At 30.2% G+C, this 17,828-nt stretch overlaps 6 protein-coding genes across 6 annotated transcripts; 4 read left to right on the top strand and 2 right to left on the bottom strand. All coding sequences in view use genetic code 12, as the record gives it.

Moving 5' to 3' along the window:
• Positions 1-238: 238 nt before the first annotated feature.
• RJT21DRAFT_118961 (uncharacterized protein) lies at positions 239-1,969 on the top strand. Its single transcript, XM_064881233.1, has one exon. It carries the CDS (start codon positions 344-346, stop codon positions 1,841-1,843), a length of 1,500 nt encoding a protein of 499 aa, XP_064739633.1. The 5' UTR covers positions 239-343; the 3' UTR covers positions 1,844-1,969.
• Positions 1,970-5,213: 3,244 nt separating this feature from the next.
• On the top strand, positions 5,214-6,761 carry NGT1 (Ngt1p; the record flags this gene model as incomplete). The annotated part of the gene is made up of 1 exon (XM_064882979.1): positions 5,214-6,761. The coding sequence occupies one exon, from the start codon at positions 5,214-5,216 to the stop codon at positions 6,759-6,761; it is 1,548 nt and encodes a 515-aa protein (XP_064739632.1).
• Positions 6,762-7,685: 924 nt separating this feature from the next.
• Positions 7,686-11,741, top strand: RJT21DRAFT_22484 (U2 snRNP complex subunit). The gene has a single exon (XM_064883803.1). The coding sequence runs from the start codon at positions 7,864-7,866 to the stop codon at positions 11,548-11,550; it is 3,687 nt and encodes a 1,228-aa protein (XP_064739631.1). The 5' UTR covers positions 7,686-7,863; the 3' UTR covers positions 11,551-11,741.
• On the bottom strand, positions 11,742-14,445 carry FKH2 (forkhead family transcription factor). Its single transcript, XM_064883804.1, has one exon. It carries the CDS (start codon positions 14,162-14,164, stop codon positions 11,933-11,935), a length of 2,232 nt encoding a protein of 743 aa, XP_064739630.1. The 5' UTR covers positions 14,165-14,445; the 3' UTR covers positions 11,742-11,932.
• Positions 14,446-14,912: 467 nt separating this feature from the next.
• Positions 14,913-16,418, bottom strand: SWD1 (COMPASS subunit protein). The gene has a single exon (XM_064883805.1). The coding sequence runs from the start codon at positions 16,354-16,356 to the stop codon at positions 14,947-14,949; it is 1,410 nt and encodes a 469-aa protein (XP_064739629.1). The 5' UTR covers positions 16,357-16,418; the 3' UTR covers positions 14,913-14,946.
• A 44-nt stretch (positions 16,419-16,462) lies between these two features.
• Positions 16,463-17,717, top strand: RJT21DRAFT_118955 (p24 family protein). The gene has a single exon (XM_064881232.1). It carries the CDS (start codon positions 16,837-16,839, stop codon positions 17,560-17,562), a length of 726 nt encoding a protein of 241 aa, XP_064739628.1. The 5' UTR covers positions 16,463-16,836; the 3' UTR covers positions 17,563-17,717.
• The last annotated feature ends 111 nt before the right edge of the window (positions 17,718-17,828 follow it).

The raw sequence follows: 17,828 nt of genomic DNA, 5'->3' as shown, positions 1-17,828 counted from the left end.
TTTGTGTCTTTTTCTAATAGTTTAAGGGGCTTCACAACTGCTTTAACGCTTCTGTTAGTTTTTAGAGATTAGAACAATAATCAAACTTAGTAGGAATACTAAGTCGCGATAATCAAAGTACATTATATCCCGATATTTATAACTTGGTTGTCTTTTTTAAAGAAAAATATTACAGGAAACATGAAATAGATTAATCGGCGTGCGTTTTTGCAACATCAAAAAAATGCTCCACACAAAGTAACAGCTGAGCAGAGAAAAAATATATATAAGGAAAATTTTTCATAGACTACAGTAAATAGAATTGACTAAGACATTTGCAACTGTGACTATAAAAGACCACAGAATGGGCATTTCATCAACTCTAGAAGCAGACCGTATTGCAGAGCTAGATGAGCTTCTCACTAAAATCAAGCCAAGATTACTAGAATATATATCAAAATCGGATCCTAATTCGTCCCAATATGAGATCGGGTCATTAGGGAATTATCAAGAACCACAATTCTTAAAAGAGCAATTTTTCAAATATTCTAAGGATGAATTGGAAAAGCCAATTGAAAGCATTGATGAATTATTCGTGGTCATCGACAAGGTATTGAAATATTCTGTCAATACTTGGAATCCGGGGTTCATGGACAAACTTTATGCATCAAATAATCCTATTGGTGTGATCTCGGACATTCTTTTGTCAATTCTTAATACCAATAGTCATGTATACACAGTTTCACCCGTTTTATCTGTTATTGAGAATTACATTGGAAGGAAATACGCTTCCTTATTTTTTTCAAACAATAAAAAGACGTGTGGAGGATTAACATTTGCTGGAGGTTCATGGTCTAATATAACATCATTGCAAATGGCGAGAAGTTTAAGATACCCTGATACAAAGCTTAACGGTAATTCTAACCATAAATTTGCGATATATACCTCGAAACATTGCCACTACTCCGTTGAAAAGGCCGCTATTTTGCTTGGTATTGGTGCCAATTCTGTATTCAAAGTTGATATTGATCAAGATGGGATAATGATTGTTGATTCCTTAAAAAGTACTATTGAAAAAACCATTGCAGAGGGTTATACTCCACTTTACATTAATGCCACTGCAGGTACTACTGTTTTTGGTTCATATGATCCTTTCGAAGCAATAGCAGATGTCGCTAAAACTTATAATATATTCTTCCATATTGATGGATCATGGGGTGGAAACGTTATTTTCTCTGAAGAACATAAACATAAGTTAGCAGGATGTCAATACGCTGATTCTATAACTGTTAATCCTCACAAGATGTTAGGAGTTCCTAATACATGCTCATTTTTGTTAGTTCCTCATGTTGGTAACTTCCAAACTGCTATGAGCTTACAAGCTCCTTATTTGTTTCATGGGCGTGAAGATGATGATGAAGAGAATTACGATTTGGCTGACGGAACTATGGGATGTGGACGTCGTGCTGATTCTTTTAAATTTTATATGGCATGGTTATACTATGGTTATGAAGGATTTAGTAAACGTATAAATCATGCTTTTGAGATAGTCAACTATTTCGTGGAAAAAATTAAGAATGATAAAAGATTTGAATTAATAATTGAAAGCCCTCAATGCTTCCAAGTGTGCTTTTATTATAGACCAAAGGGCTATTCTCAAAAAGATAATACGGATATAACAAGATTTATTTCTCGTGAATTACATAAATTGGGTAAATACTTGGTTGATTTTTCGCCTAATCCATCAAGTGTAGATAATAAAGGAGAGTTTTTCCGGGTAGTATTCAACTCGCCAATATTGACCGATAAGGTTATCGATGATTTAGTTGAAAGTATTATTAATGTTGGTGAAAAATATACTTAAAGACCCTTTACTTGACGTGATAATGATTCAGTTTAATTAATAGGTGGGCCGTTAACGGATTTGTAAATAAATAGATTTTATTAGAAATATAGAGATATTTAATTATATGACTTAGAGATTTTTAATGCTCCTAATGAAAGTGGTATAGAGTGCGCTAGTTACAAAACTGTTACATTACAGTAACAGGTATTGTATATCAAGCCATAATAAAGTACTACGTTATTTATCATCGGTCTTATAACCATTATTAATATTGCAGCCTTTGTTTCAATAATAAGATAAGATAAGAAAAGCAGATAACAATGTCAGAAGATAAGCCGCTGCCAAATGTGCATCAAAAGCCATTATCGACGACAACGTGATTTGCTATAACATATAGTTTCTCCGATTTGATAGGCTGGCCACCAGGAGGCACGGCTTGTTTATAGAATGTAAGTAATATAATCTGATATGGGCCCATGTATTTTTTTAGTGATACTAGTTATATTCATTTAACATTATGGTTATCGGCAATTAAACTGAAAATAAATTGAAAATTGCTAAGCTACACGTATAATAAGATTTCGCTAACTTCGTAATCTATCAATCCCTTTAGCGGGATCTAATCTTATAGAAGTCATGTTAGTACAGTTAGCGATGAGTTAATAGATAGTCTATGATTTTAACTTGCTTATTTCCAAATAATTAATAAAAACGATGTAACATAATTCATGTTACATTTGTTTTCAGTGACATTTTTAGTAACCGAGAGCGGTAGAGACAGGCGTATGGAGATATACTGAGCGCAGAAAAATAAAATCTCTCATAGCGCTAGGCTAACCGTACAAGTTGCCAAGTACGTCACATTCAATTATTCGTGGGGTAATGAGTCTTCAACTACATCTACCTGTTGTTTCACTTCAATTAGCAGAATATTCGATTTTGTACCCTTTTGTTGATGTAAATCGGTGAGCACAGGCAAAAGTGTAGAGACGAAGGACTGAAGTCTGCTTGACGATATTTAGAACTTCTATTAAATGGTTACAAATGAACAAAAGAAATTAAGCGAAGTCTAACACATAACAGTCTAAAATTTAACAAAGCGCGATTATCTTCTCAATTGAACCGAAGTTGCTGTCTCTTCAACAATAAATAAAGTTGTCTAGCTATAACGTACAGAGAGAAACGTTAACTAACAATACATCTTGCATACTTGGCGTAAGTAAAAGCGATACAAAGGAGTAATTAGTAAATATTAGAATCCGTTTTACTGGCGGTTGGATTTGCGTTAACTACAGCAATTCCTAATCGTGATAATAGATATATTTGCTCTGGATCACTTAATATTGAAGGATGGGAGTAGAGAAGATGTAACATTAATTGAGGTTGCATTATATTATGTGCAGGTCTTATATAATAATATGCATTTTATTGGACTAATCAATAGTACAATGAATTATCAATTATAGGATTCAGTCGGTAAGCTTAAAAGATGGTCAATCTGTGGAGAATGAAGGGAGATTTACATAATAGTATTGTAAATGATCAACTCCTGTCATCATACATCATTAATAATTAATTTAAAAAGCTGAATTATTGTATTACTTGAGTGGAAGCGATCTACTGAAAGTAGAGAATAGTTTTGCGTTCGACCGGAAGTATTTTTTACCACCGGAAAAATAGCTTGTAGATAGTTGTTCGGATGAATTTAGTGCCTAAAGTACACTTGCGCTACCACGGTACCCTCGAAATGTTTAATTCGACTGCGAAAAGTTGTATTCCGTTTCAAACAACCTATTCTCTGTTAGCGAATGATATGCGTTACGTAAGATTATGAAGATTTTTTCTTATTTATCAATTTCCGGTTATTAATACTCAACAAAGTTAAAGAATTTATAAAAAATAGTCAAGGAGTATCCTTACAGCTCAGCAGATGGTATTTTATTAAGTACTTTACAAAAGCAGTGTTCAAGAATTTTCATATTTAGAGATCTTATTACTTTGATCGATCTAATAAAAGCTGCCTTTACGATCAAATTTTATGAATAGATGTTCTTTAATTACATCACCCTCGGTTTTGGAAATTAGTACTATTACATGAGATCCGTAATATGCAGGTCGTACGGCAAACTTCTCATTTCGTCTTTGTACCCATATCATCAATTTTCAGATGTTACTATCATCCTGTGTGCAGGAATGATCTCTATGGATAGCTTATTTATCATTTATCTATTTAACATTATAGACTAGTGTTTGGTAAGACTATTAAATAAGTTTGAACTATGACAAGTGAGTGCTAATTTGCATTAATTATTAAAGAAGGGATCAGCTGGTTTTACATGAGCCACTTGTTGCGATATAATCTTCTGACTAAAATTCTAAATCAAGTAGTCATTGGCTTACAAGTTCCAAATTTTTCCGTAGATAAGGCAATAAACCGTTAACCAGTAAATGTAACTGCAGCAACATTCTTGTAACCTGTAAATTGATATTTATAGATCGTAAATATTATGCTTTGGTCCAACAGAATGATCAAAAAATAAAGTTTTCTGAAATAAAGATATACGCTAAGTCACCAGTTACTGATCGTACTACTAATTCCTAAATTAATCAGTCAATACTATGAAACTCAGTCTATTAAGTCAATTTAGTTATACCATTTTGTGATCGTACCAAATCAATTATCTGCTTAACCTGTAAATCAAACCCCCACAAATAAATTAGATTGTGAAAAAAAATTGTTGGATTTTACAGGTTACAATCGATGTTTCACCAATTTTTAGAAATGTAACATGTACCCTATACTTATGTTACATTTTGCGATATGAAAACTTGTCAGGGTACAACAATATAGAAGTCTTCATACATTTTTCTTAATTTGATTTACTTTAATGTAATAGAATTTAAGGATCGTCAGCTTAGTTAAGTATTTACACCAGTTTGTGTGCAGGTAGGTACGTCTTCTATTAGATAGATAGCACTGTTTTTTCTTTAATCAATTATACTCCATATTTATTTTGCATATCTTTAGATTGGCTTTGTTCATTCAATTGTAAGATAAACCATCGAGTTTTTTTTTTATATAAATAACCCTTCTGATTCCCTTTCTTTAATTCATTGGTATATTGTTTTAATTTTTATATCATTCATTGCATATTACTTAGCTTTCATATCATATCTTCATAAGATTTCAAGTATCGTATCTTGATCTCTATTTGGTAATTAATCGTATTATAATAAAAGGATCTGAATTTTATTAAATTTTTGCATTTATAATTAAACTACTAGTGTCATTGTTATTTATATTATAAATTAAACACAGTCCTACTAATATTCATACTATTTCTTTTTATAAGTCAATCCTTATCATTTAATTAATAATTATCATAAAATGGTCGCTGACGAAAAGAAATTGGATATTCATTCCAGTGTCGGAGAATCATCCGAACCATCTCAAGACTATGAAGAACATGTCGTATTGAAGAAGCATACAGAAGCTGAAATAGAAGCCTCTGGACAATGGTATGATCAAAAGAAAGGTTTTGGTCCATTTAAATTTAGATATTCTAGTTCAATGTCTCAAATTGTTATGCTTGCTTTCGTATTATTCATGACTTCTGGTATGTATAATTCCCTTTCCGGTATTGGGGCTTCTATTTCAGATGTTAAAACTTCAGACAATGCTACTGTCGCCTTATACTCCACATTTGCCTCCATTGGTTTCTTTGGTGGTACCATTTGTAACACTATTGGTGTTAAGCCATCTTTAATCTTTGGTGGTTTTGGTTATGGTTTATATGCTGCATCCTTATTCTGTTTCTCTAAAGTTGAAAACAAAGGTTTCGTTATTTTTGCTGGTGCTTTCTTAGGTCTTTGTGCTGCTGTTTTATGGGCTGCTCAAGGTACTATTATTATGTCTTACCCAACTGAAGACATGAAAGGTAGAGCTATTATGATTTTCTGGATCATTTTCAACTTAGGTGCCGTTATTGGTGCCCTTGTTCCATTAGCCAATAATGTTGAAAACAAAGGTACTGCTGTTTCTAATACTACTTTTATTGTTTTTATCGTTTTAATGTTGTGTGGTTCAGTTATTGCTTCCTTTATGTTACCAATGGAAAAAGTTTGGAAATCAGATGGTACTAGAGTCATTACTCAAAAGCATCCAGACTGGAAGAAGGAATTAATTGGTTTAGGTAAGTTATTACTTAATGAACCAATTATTGTTTTAATGTTCCCAATGTTCTTTGCCTCTAACTGGTTTTATACTTATCAATTCAATGATTTTAATGCTGGAAGATTCAATGTTAGAACTAGATCATTAAATTCCTTATTATACTGGTTATCTCAAATGGTTGGTTCTTCATTTATTGGTACTATTTTAGATTTAAAACGTTTTAGAAGACCAACAAGAGCTAAAATTGGTTGGGTTATTATTTTTGTCTTATCCTTAGCTATCTGGGGTGGTGGTTTGAAATTTGCTTTAGCTTTCACTAGAGCTGATGTTACTTCTTCTGATCCAAATGTTCCAGCTAAATTAACTCCAATTGATTACACTGATGGTGATTACATTGGTCCAATGTTCCTTTACATGTTCTATGGTGCTTTTGATGCTATTTTCCAATCTTATATTTTCTGGACTCTTGGTGCTTTATCTAACAATCCAAAGAAGACTGCTTTATACGCCGGTTTCTATAAAGGTATTCAATCTGCTGGTGCAGCTATTGCTTGGAGATTAGATGCTTTTTCTGTTCCATATATTGCCATGTTTGGTTCAGCTTGGGGTTTAACCAATGGTTCTTTATTAATTGCTGTTCCATTAATTTTCTTCAAGATTACTGATCACACTTTTGCTGAAAACGATGGTGTTGAACAAATCATTGCTGATTCTGAATTAACTGTTATTAAGTCTAATTCTGAACATGTCGAAAAGGCTTAAATTTAATCTAATTTGATTTAAAAATGTGTCCTATAAATAATATAATTCTGTAATTTCTTTTCTGATTTACAGTTATCGATCTTGCTTAATTCGTTGGTATCATTCTAACTACACTTGTGATGAACCTACTTTGAGATGCTACTTCAATTCTTATTAGTCCCTTTATTAGTTTATTCTTCGTTTTATATTACTACTTAATCTGTTTTATACATAATATAAGTATCTCCGTACTCAGTATTAACATTATTATGCTTTCATTTTGTAGATGCAATATTTTGCAACTAGTAGCAGAGAAAAATAACCCAAAAAAGGTTAAACAAAATTTAAAGACAGGCCATAATTTGCTCTGACTCGTAGTAAACTGAAGTTAATTTAGTATGAAATGAACCCTGTCGGAATACATAAGAGAATTAAATCATTAAATTACGAACCCCACCTTACCCCACAAGATTCCCCAACTCTAGTACTTGCATAAAAGAGAAACTATTAGTGTAGTATTACTATTTGGATATTGTCACGGCAAATTGGTGATGTAACGTCGCACTAGTTAGGGTGTGTACGGCTTTCCGGCTTTGCGGATCATCTCTCCATCTCCATTAGTCCATAGTCCATAAGTCCATTTAATACCAGTCGTGTGGGAAAAGAAAGAACTGAACACAGACCCAACATGGCTTTCTTTAATAGTGACAACTGCAAGGCTTATATTGTCAAGTGAAATTTGTTCCATTTGAATACTACTACTCAGCTTGACTATATGTAGTTAACTCAGTACATAGTCAACTCCGCACTTTGTTACAGTACATTATGCTCCAACAACGTTTCATTCTGCAATTCTCCAATTTCCGAAACTATGAATTAGATAAATAGAATAACCGAATGTGAGCCGCTATTCAACCAAATCTTTATTACTAAATATATATCACTATACCTAAGATATTTATACTATTACTTCTTATGAGTGGTGTATGTAATAGTGGGTAGTTGGTGGACTATGTGCAGGCCAATATCAGAGGCCATAGTTAAAAAAAATACTCTCTAATGTATAGAGCAGAGATAGTAGTCCCCATTAAGAGATATATTTTATATATAAAGTTATTCAACAATGCTGATAGATGATGAGTCACTTTATCTATATAATATAACTCTAAGGAACCCACTGTCGTATTCAGGATCTGTTTTGGGGCAATTCTTGGGCGATAAGAAATCTCAAGAAATTGTAGTAATATCATCAAGTATAATTCAATTATTAAAACCTAATAGTAATACAGGAAAGATTGAAATATTAAGTCAACAAAATGCATTAAGTGGAATCAGTAAAATCGATAAATTACGAATAGTTGGAACTCAAAAGGATTTACTTGTAGTAACTAGTGATTCCGGTAATTTAGTAATATTAGAATATAAAGAAGATTATCAATTTATTCCCATTATTCAAATACCGGTAACTAAAAGTGGATTTTCAAGAATAAATCCAGGAGAATATTTATTGGTAGATCCTCAAAGTAGATGTATATTAATTGGAGCCATTGAAAAGAATAAATTAATTTATAGACTTGAAACTGATGAGAATGGGAAAATTATATTATCAAATCCTTTAGAAGCAAGTACTAAACAATTATTAACAATTACTATGGTAGCTCTTGATACAGAATATGAAAACCCGTTATTTGCAGCTATAGAATGTGATTATGGAACTGTTAATAATTCATCACTTGAATTAAATTATTATGAATTAGATCAAGGATTAAATCATATAGTTAAGAGAAAATCAAAGATTCAAATTCCATCATCGACATGTCATTTAATTCCTCTTCCAAATCATATAGGAGGACTTTTAATTTGTTGTGAAAACTATATGATATATACCAATCCCAATAAAAATGCCAGTCCATTATATTTACCAATTCCTATAAGATCTAATTCAATTGAAAACTGTTCACTAATAGTAAATCATGTATTACATAAATTAAAAAAGAATAACTTTTTCATTCTCCTACAAAATACTTTGGGTGATTTATTTAAATTATCAGTGGATTATAATCCTGATAAAGAAATTATTGAGTCTATAAATATTACTTATTTTGATACAATTCCACCTTCATTATCATTAAATATTCTTAAGAGTGGATTCTTATTTGCTAATGTTATAAATAATGATAAGTTATTCTATCAATTTGAAAAATTAGGTGAAGATTCTCTGGATTTAACCCTTTATTCAACTGATTATAAAGATGAACAATCAGTATTAAAAGTTGAAAAATCTACAATTATATTTAAATTAAGAGGTTTAGATAATTTAGCATTAGTTGATATATTGGATACTTTAAGTCCACTTATTGATAGTTCATTAGTGGAAGTAAAATCCGATAAATCTCCTGATCCAATTAAACAATTAATTACTTTATCATCTCATTCATATTTGAAAACTCTTATTCATGGAATACCTATATCTGTATTAGTTACATCTCCATTACCAGTAATACCAACTGATGTATTCACAGCAAAATTGTTTTATGATTCACCAAATGATGAATATTTAGTAATCACTTCTACTTTATCATGTAAAACATTAATCCTTTCTATTGGAGAAGTGGTTGAAGAAGTTGAAGAATCAGGATTTATTACTGATCAAGTTACTATAGGAGTTCATCAAGTTGGATTATCTTCATTAATTCAAGTTTATTCAAATGGTATTAAACATATAAAACATATAAAGAAATTTAATGATGATGGAGAAGAAATCATTACTAAAAAGTTAACTGATTGGTTCCCACCAGCAGGAATAACAATACTTAAATCAAGTATAAATAATTATCAAGTAGTAATTGGACTTTCAAATTCTCAAATTCATTATTTTGAAATTGATTCATCGGATGATCAATTAATTGAATATCAAGATACTTTAGAAACTTCAAGTCCAATTACTTGTTTAGCTATAAGTAAAAGTTCCAATTCAAAAAAGAGTTCCTTTGCTATCATTGGATGTTCTGATGAAACCATTCAAGTAATATCATTATTATCTCATAATTGTCTTGAAATTCTTTCATTACAAGCTTTATCATCTAATAGTTCATCATTATTATTAATTGAATCAGAAGTTCATATTGGAATGGAAAATGGTTTATATGTAAGAACATTAATTGATGAAATAAGTGGTACATTATCTAATACTCGTACTAAATATTTAGGTTCTAAACCAGTTATATTATCAACTATAGTATTACCTAATATTACTCAATCAGTAGCAGTATTGGCAATTTCTTCTAAACCATGGATTTGTTATAATTATAAGGGATCTTATAAAGTAACTCCATTACTTGGATCTATAATAACTCGAGGTACATCATTTATATCAGAAGATATTGGTGGAGAAGGAGTAGTAGCAATTGGGGGGAATGATTTAATTATATTTACTATTGGAAAGGAAGATACAGTATTTGATCTTAATCAAGATTTTAATTTAAGCAAATTGAAATTAAGATATCTTCCTAGAAAACTAGTAGCTGATAATTCTAAATCTAAATCTAATATAGTTTATATTGCTGAATCAGAATATGGAATAAAGAGTCCTTATCCTTCATTTGAAAATGATGACATCAATGTCAATGAAGAAATTGATGAAGATTATTATGAAGCCTTTGGATATGAACCACTGGTGGGTGGTTGGGCATCTTGTGTTCAAGTGGTTAAGTTATCTAATGATCAGGATCATGAACAGGAGATGTTACAATCGATTGAATTCTCTAATACAGAAGCAATTCTATCAATAACTCAAGTTAAATTTGATACTAATACTAATTCTAATAATTCAGAATATATTATTGTGGGTACTTGTACTAATCAAAAGTATTTACCGTTATCATATGATACGAATCACTTGTACACTTTTAAAATCGATAGAAAATCGAACAAATTACAATTTATTCATAAAACTGAAGTGGATTATCAACCCACAGTAATGATCCCCTTTGGTAATAAATTATTAGTAGCCATGGGTAAGTTTCTTAGATTATATGATTTAGGTCAAAAACAACTATTAAGAAAATCTTCAACTAATATTGATTATCTAACAAATATAATTAAATTAATTCATCAAGGTGGAAATAGAATTGTTATTGGAGATGGGAATAATTCTATAGTATTTGCTAAATTTGATATTGATGAAAATAAATTTATTCCATTTGCTGATGATACAAGGAAAAGACAAATTATTTCATTAACTACATTAGATTATGATACAGTTATTGCTGGTGATAAATTTGGTAATATATTTGTGTTGAGAATAAATGAATCAATTTCTAAACAATCTGATGAAGATTGGAATCTTTTAAAGTATAAAGATGATTATTTGAATGGTTCAGGGTCAAGATTAAAGTGCATTTCCGAAATATATATTGCTGATACAATTACTTGCCTTATTAGAGGTACCATTAGTGGAGGAGGAGGAGGTAGTGGTGGTGGTCAAGATAGTATTATTTATACAGGATTACAAGGCTCTATTGGAGTATTAATGCCATTAGCTACTAAACAAGAAGTTGTATTCTTACAAAAATTAGAAATAATATTACGGAAATATTATGATAGTAACGGATATAATTTATTAGGTAGAGAACATTTAAAATTCCGGAGTTATTACAATCCCGTTAAGAATGTCATTGATGGAGATTTAATTGAGAAGTATCATGAATTAAGTGCAGGAATTCAAATCCAGATTAGTCGTGAATTAGATAGAAGTCCTAAGGATATTGAGAAGAAAATAGCTGAATTGAGGAGTAGAACAGCCTTTTAGTATGGGTATATATGTATGTATATGTATGTATATATATGTATTATAATAGAGTAAATGAAGTTACATTACAGTAGATAATGATGACAATGATATATTAGATAATGGGATATAATATATAGAAAGTATATGAGATTTTGGATCAAGTAAGAATTTGAATATATAATTTAAATAAATAGCAATACTAATAGTGAGTGAGTGAGTGAGTGAGGAATTATTTAATAATAATACGATTACAAATATATGCATTAAAGTTAATTAATGTATCATATATCTTATTAACAAGAGTGAAGAATTAAACAATAAACATTTGACAAATGTTTTTATGTAGTTATGACAAGTATAGACGATTAGTGAACTTAAATGAATGGATAATAAATATAATTTAATCTTTATTATCATTTATTTCACTTTTGGGATTCAAAGGCGATAATCTATCATTATCTTCTTTAATACCATTGGTGTTATTAATATTATTGTTAACACCAGAATTAGAATTTGAATTGGAATTTGAATTAGAATTAGAATTGGAATTAGCCAACACTTTTCTATTCATGGTAGGACTCCCCTGATTATTCAGTTCATCACTATTCTTTCTCAAGGGAGTTTGACCACTTGGAGTACTAAATTGTACAAAATTCCAAAAGGCAGGTGATGATTGATTAGTATTAACACCTCCAGCTCCATTATTAACAAGTTTACCTCCAGCAGTATTCCCACTTCCTAAAGATTTTGATCCTCTTTCAGGAGTAAATGCTTCAAGAGGAGTTATTTTCTTTGGACTATTGAAATTTAATCCAATCTCTCCTGAAGTTGGAGCTGTAGAATTAAGATTACTACCAGTACTATCATCTTGAATAGAACTATTAGTATAAGTTAATTGAGCAGAATCAGGTAGATTATATGAGTTCTGACGTGAATGATGAGCTCCAGGTTCTGAAGTACTTAATGGTGCTCCTCCTGTAGCAGGTGGTGGAGGTGGTAAATTATATAGATGATTACCTCCTACTTTTGGTAACTTAGGAGTATTTGAATTAAGATCTGTGAGTTGCTTTATGGGAGATGAAAGATCACTTTTAGGAGCCTGTTGTTGATGCTGTTGTTGTTGTTGTTGTTGCTGCTGTTGTTGCTGATGATGTTGTTGCTGTTGTTGCTGTTCAGCAGTTCCATAAATTAATTGAGGACCATTATTTTGGAATCCATAATTAGTTCTTTGTAATTGAGGTTGTTGTTGTTGTTGTGATTGCTGAGCTTGTGGTAAATATGAGTTACCAGATGTCAAATATGCTAAAGGATTGGATTGCATGGGATTAGAAGGGACAGGATAGGATTGTTGTTGTTGCTGTTGAAGATGATGAAGTTGTTGTTGTTGTTGTTGATGAGGAGGAACTTGTTGTGATTGAGGTTTATATTGTTGATTTTGTTGTTGTAATTGTTTCACCTGATTATGATGAAGTTGTTGTTCAATTGAATTCTCTTGTTGATAATAACTATTAGATTCAGGTAAATTTTTATGAGTTGCTAAATGTAAATGTAATTGTCTAGAAACAGAAGATCCTCGTCTATTTTTCAGTAATGAACCATTTGAAATTTTACTCAAAAATTCTCGTTTATAAGATTCACTAATTTGCCATTTCATACCTTTTCCTGGTTCATTTGGTCTTCTTGGAACTTTTTCAAAGGCTTTATTTAATGATAAATTATGTCTGATTGAATTTTGCCAACCAGTTTTTGAATATTTATAATAAGCATATCGAGAAGATATCCAATTATAAATTTCAGATAATGACATTACTCCTTCATCATTTGATAAAATTGCTTGAGTAATCATTGTTGCATAAGAATAAGGAGGTTTAATATCTTTTGATTCTTCCTTTGATAGATCTTGATCTAAATTACTTTGTAAAGATGTGGCTGATAATTCTGATGAAGAATGAACTAATTGACCTTTATCAAATAATTGGAAACTTCTTACTGAATTATGATTATTATTTGCATTAATATAAGAAGATTTAGAATTTTTTAAAGATTGTTCTTTATATTTTAATAAACATTTTGTTAACATTTTTTGCAGTATATTTGGAGGTGAATCAGGTAAAATAAACATCATTTGAGTTCCTCCGATATCTAAAATTGCTCCTGAATGTAATGGATGAGGATTTGATTCTCCAATAGCTAATTTAACTCCATCCATTCTAGCTCCATTTCTACCCTTTATAATTAATTCCCAACATCTTGATTCTAAATTATAAACAATATTTGCATGTTGTCTTGATACAACTTTTGCAGGACCTAAATCAATATGAATTAATCCATTGCCATTTGATCCATTAATTCCATTACCTAAAGAAATCAGATCAGTATTTCTACCAATTGAAACATTTAAAGATTTTACATAAAATGTCCAATCTTTCCCAGCAATTTTTGCATAAGCTTGAACTTCAGTAGCTAAATTTTTATCATTAGCATAATAAGCTGCAACATTAGTTGGTTCTTCAGGAGTTTGTAAAGTTGAAATGACGGCATTAATTAAATCTTGAGCATCATCAAATATGGGAAGTTCATTATCATCTATTTCTGATATAGGACGTTTCCGCGGAGTTGATGTAGTTGACATTATGCTAAAATTTTTTTTCCACTAGTTATGAAGTTATGATGAAATTATGTGATCTGATGATACACAACAATTAATATGATATTATACAGAAATGAAATGTGATTACTATAACAATGAATAATGAGTAATCACTAATTAATAATGATTAGTTATATTGATAGTAAATAAATAACGAGTCTATCGATGAGTTTCAGGTTCAGGTTCAGATTCAAACTCGGATATTATACGGATGTAGATGGAAATTGGAAATTGATTACAGTGTGTGTGTGTATATGGATATGAATGCAAGGTTGGTATTATTGTCAGATACTAGCTAGTTAGTTATGGTTGTAGTTGTCTGGAGATGCCGTTCTAAAAATTAATTAGTTAATTGTTTAGGGAAACAAAACAAAAACAATAACAATCAATCAACGAAAAATATAAAATGTAATCAGCGAAAAACACACAAACAACACTCAGTGAGCACTCAGTGAGAATGAGCAAAGGGTTCGTGGGAGTTTTTTCAATGGGAGATTTTTTTTTCGTCGACCAAGTTGGTGATGCGGCCGAGACTGTTATTATATGCGGATCAAACCAGTTTTGGTTATAGACTTGAATATATCAAGCAAATTAATTATTATGGTAAAGCAATTGACCTTTCGGATAGGATTAGAAAAGTTGGAAAAAGAAAAAAATTTTGTTTTGGTTATTTTTATTTTTGTTTACATTTATGAAAATTCCGCCAGAGTGTATGCAGGTATGTCCTATCTACTATATATATATATAAATATAATTAGTTATGCTTATATGAATAACTGATTTTCATAATTTATAGGAATTATAAATGATGGTTGAGTTATATCAAATCCTCTTGCATCATCTTTTTCTCGAGTTATAACATCAACTAATAAATCTTCTTCTTCTTCTTGTCTTCTCTTAAGAGTATCTTCATTAATTATATCAAATTCATCTTCCTTTTCTTCATATTCAATATTTTCTTCAATTTCAACAAAATCAGGGGCTAATGCACTCCATTTTTGAGGAAATTGAATCAGCCATATATAAATAGATCCACTATCAATTCCAGTAGATCCAATACAACATCGACTATAATCCCATTTAACATCAACTAATTCTTCATTACTACCTTCAAGAATTTTAATTAATGAACCTATTGATGTTTCCCAAACATATAAATCATGCAGTGAATGTCCATAAGTTGATGCAACAAGAAAATCAGCATTGTGATTAAATGCTACTGAATTCCATTGTAATTTATTAATCATATCTTGATATTTATGATCGATTTCAAATTCCCAATTTTCAGGATCTTGTTCATTAATTAAATCAGGTAAACTAATTTGTCGAATAATTCTATCCGATGAATTAATTGCTAATTTTCTACCATTACTTGATATAACTACATTCTTAATATTTGAATTAGTTAATTTAATAGAATGAACCGTCTTTAAACTTGATGTTTGAATTATATTAAGCCATCCTTTACTTGTACCTGTGAAAATATAATTCCCATCATTAGGATTAAATGTACTAACTAATGTCATATGTTTATCTGTACGTTTCCTTCGTTTGACATTAGCTTCTTCTTCTTCTTCTTCTTCATTTTCTTCATTTTTATCTTCTGTTTCTAGTTCTTGTTGTTCACTTAATGACATTGTTTGTAATTTGGTGATTTGTATATTCTGATGATCAGTCATATCTACAAATACAGGTGAATCATCAAATAATGATGCAGTAAATTTAAAATGATCTATTGGATGCATACTTGCCATCCATATAGGTCCATCAAATTTAATACTTCGTATAACTGGCAGAAATTCCTTTCCTATATCCGATTCATTTTCCCCAAATTCTTTTTCTTCATCTTTATAATCATTTCCTCCATTAATTCTACTTAAATCCCATAATTTTACATACCAATCTTGGGAAGATGTAAGTAAATATCTTCCACATTTAGACCAGCTTAATGAAGTAATTGGTCGTATATGACAATCTTCATTTAAATGTGCTACTACACCTCCATTACTTATCATATCATATATTATAATTGATCCATCACTTAATCCTGAGGCCAAATAATCTCCCTTATGATTAAATTGAATAATTACTGAATGTCCATATTGAAACGTATTTACTAATGTCTCAGGATACTCTTTTGCTACAGCAAATGGATCTTGTAATGATAAATTCATTGTAATATCTCATTAATCTACTAGTTAATCATATAATTTTACTACTATATTTAGCGAGAATTTTTCATTTTTTCTGTTGCTATCAGTAATTTAATCTCCACTAAATCGCTAACTCCTCTATAACTTTCGCGGTGACGCGCAATTTAATATAATATAGTGTACAGAGATTTTTTTTATTGGCGTTACATCATTACCGGTAGCCGCTTGGAGTGTGTAATCTTAAGGTTTGTAACTTCAAAACTAAAACTAAACTGAAACTAAAAGTTAAAACCTGGTCCAATGATCTATTAAAGAGATACGACGTTTAAAAGTGAAATCTTCTCTCTTGTATATATGTTGATTATCAACGATCTCGCCTTCATACTTCTAATTATATATCATTCATAGCCTCATTTTGTTTAGTCATTTAATTATTTACTTATTTATTGAATTGATTCCTATCGTCATATTTATCATTCAATACAAGACACGGTTTTCATTATGAGATTCGGATCTATTCTACTACGAATGATAACTATAATATCATTTATATCTACAACGCATGGATTGATTCATTTTTATAGTGAAGCAGGTGATCGTCACTGCTTTTATAAAGAATTAACTCAAGGATCTTTATTAATTGGGAAATTCAAATTAGAAATTAAAGATGAAGAATCTTCAATATATTATAGTCCAAGAGATAAGAATAATATTGGAGTTTTAATTGATGTTGAAGAAACTTTTGATTCAAATCATCGAGTTGTTCATCAAAGAGGTACTGCTAATGGTCAATTTACATTTATACCATTAGATACAGGAGAACATCGATTATGTCTTACTCCAAAATCATTTTATTCTCGAACTTGGTATGGGAAGAAAAAACCATATTCTGATATAAATGAATTTACTATAATTGATCTGAAATTTAAATCATCAAGAATTTCAATTGATCTTTTAATTGCTGATTCAAGTATAATTGATTCAAGACGTACAAATGAAGTTCAATCACTTTCAAAACAAATTAATAAATTAAATGATAAATTAACTGATATAAAAAGAGAACAAAAATTTATTCGAGAGAAAGAAGCTGTATTTCGAGATTTATCTGAACGTACTTGTGAAACTGTTGTTCGATGGATGATTATACAAGTTACAGTTATACTTTTAGCATGTCTCTATCAAATATTTTCATTACTGCATTTCTTTGTGAAAATAAAAATTGCATAATCTAGTATCCCATATATTTGCTATTACTAGATACTTCTTATATATATATCATATATTTCATATATTTCATACATAACTAAAGTTTAAGTTATATAGATAGATTTGATTATTTAATCATACTAGTTTATTATAGAAATAAATATATTTCGGTGATTCCATTTTTAGCAGCTGTAGCTTTATTATGCATAGTAGTTATAGGTAGGTAGGCTGCGACTATATGCACACCTTTTACCTCCTCAATATCAAAGGTGTTTAGTTAATTAATA

This window comes from Scheffersomyces amazonensis (genome assembly GCF_036850825.1).
Source record: "Scheffersomyces amazonensis strain UFMG-HMD-26.3 chromosome Unknown RJT21scaffold_2, whole genome shotgun sequence".
Lineage (NCBI taxonomy): Eukaryota > Fungi > Ascomycota > Pichiomycetes > Serinales > Debaryomycetaceae > Scheffersomyces > Scheffersomyces amazonensis.
This window is presented reverse-complemented; position numbering and strand designations above follow the sequence as displayed.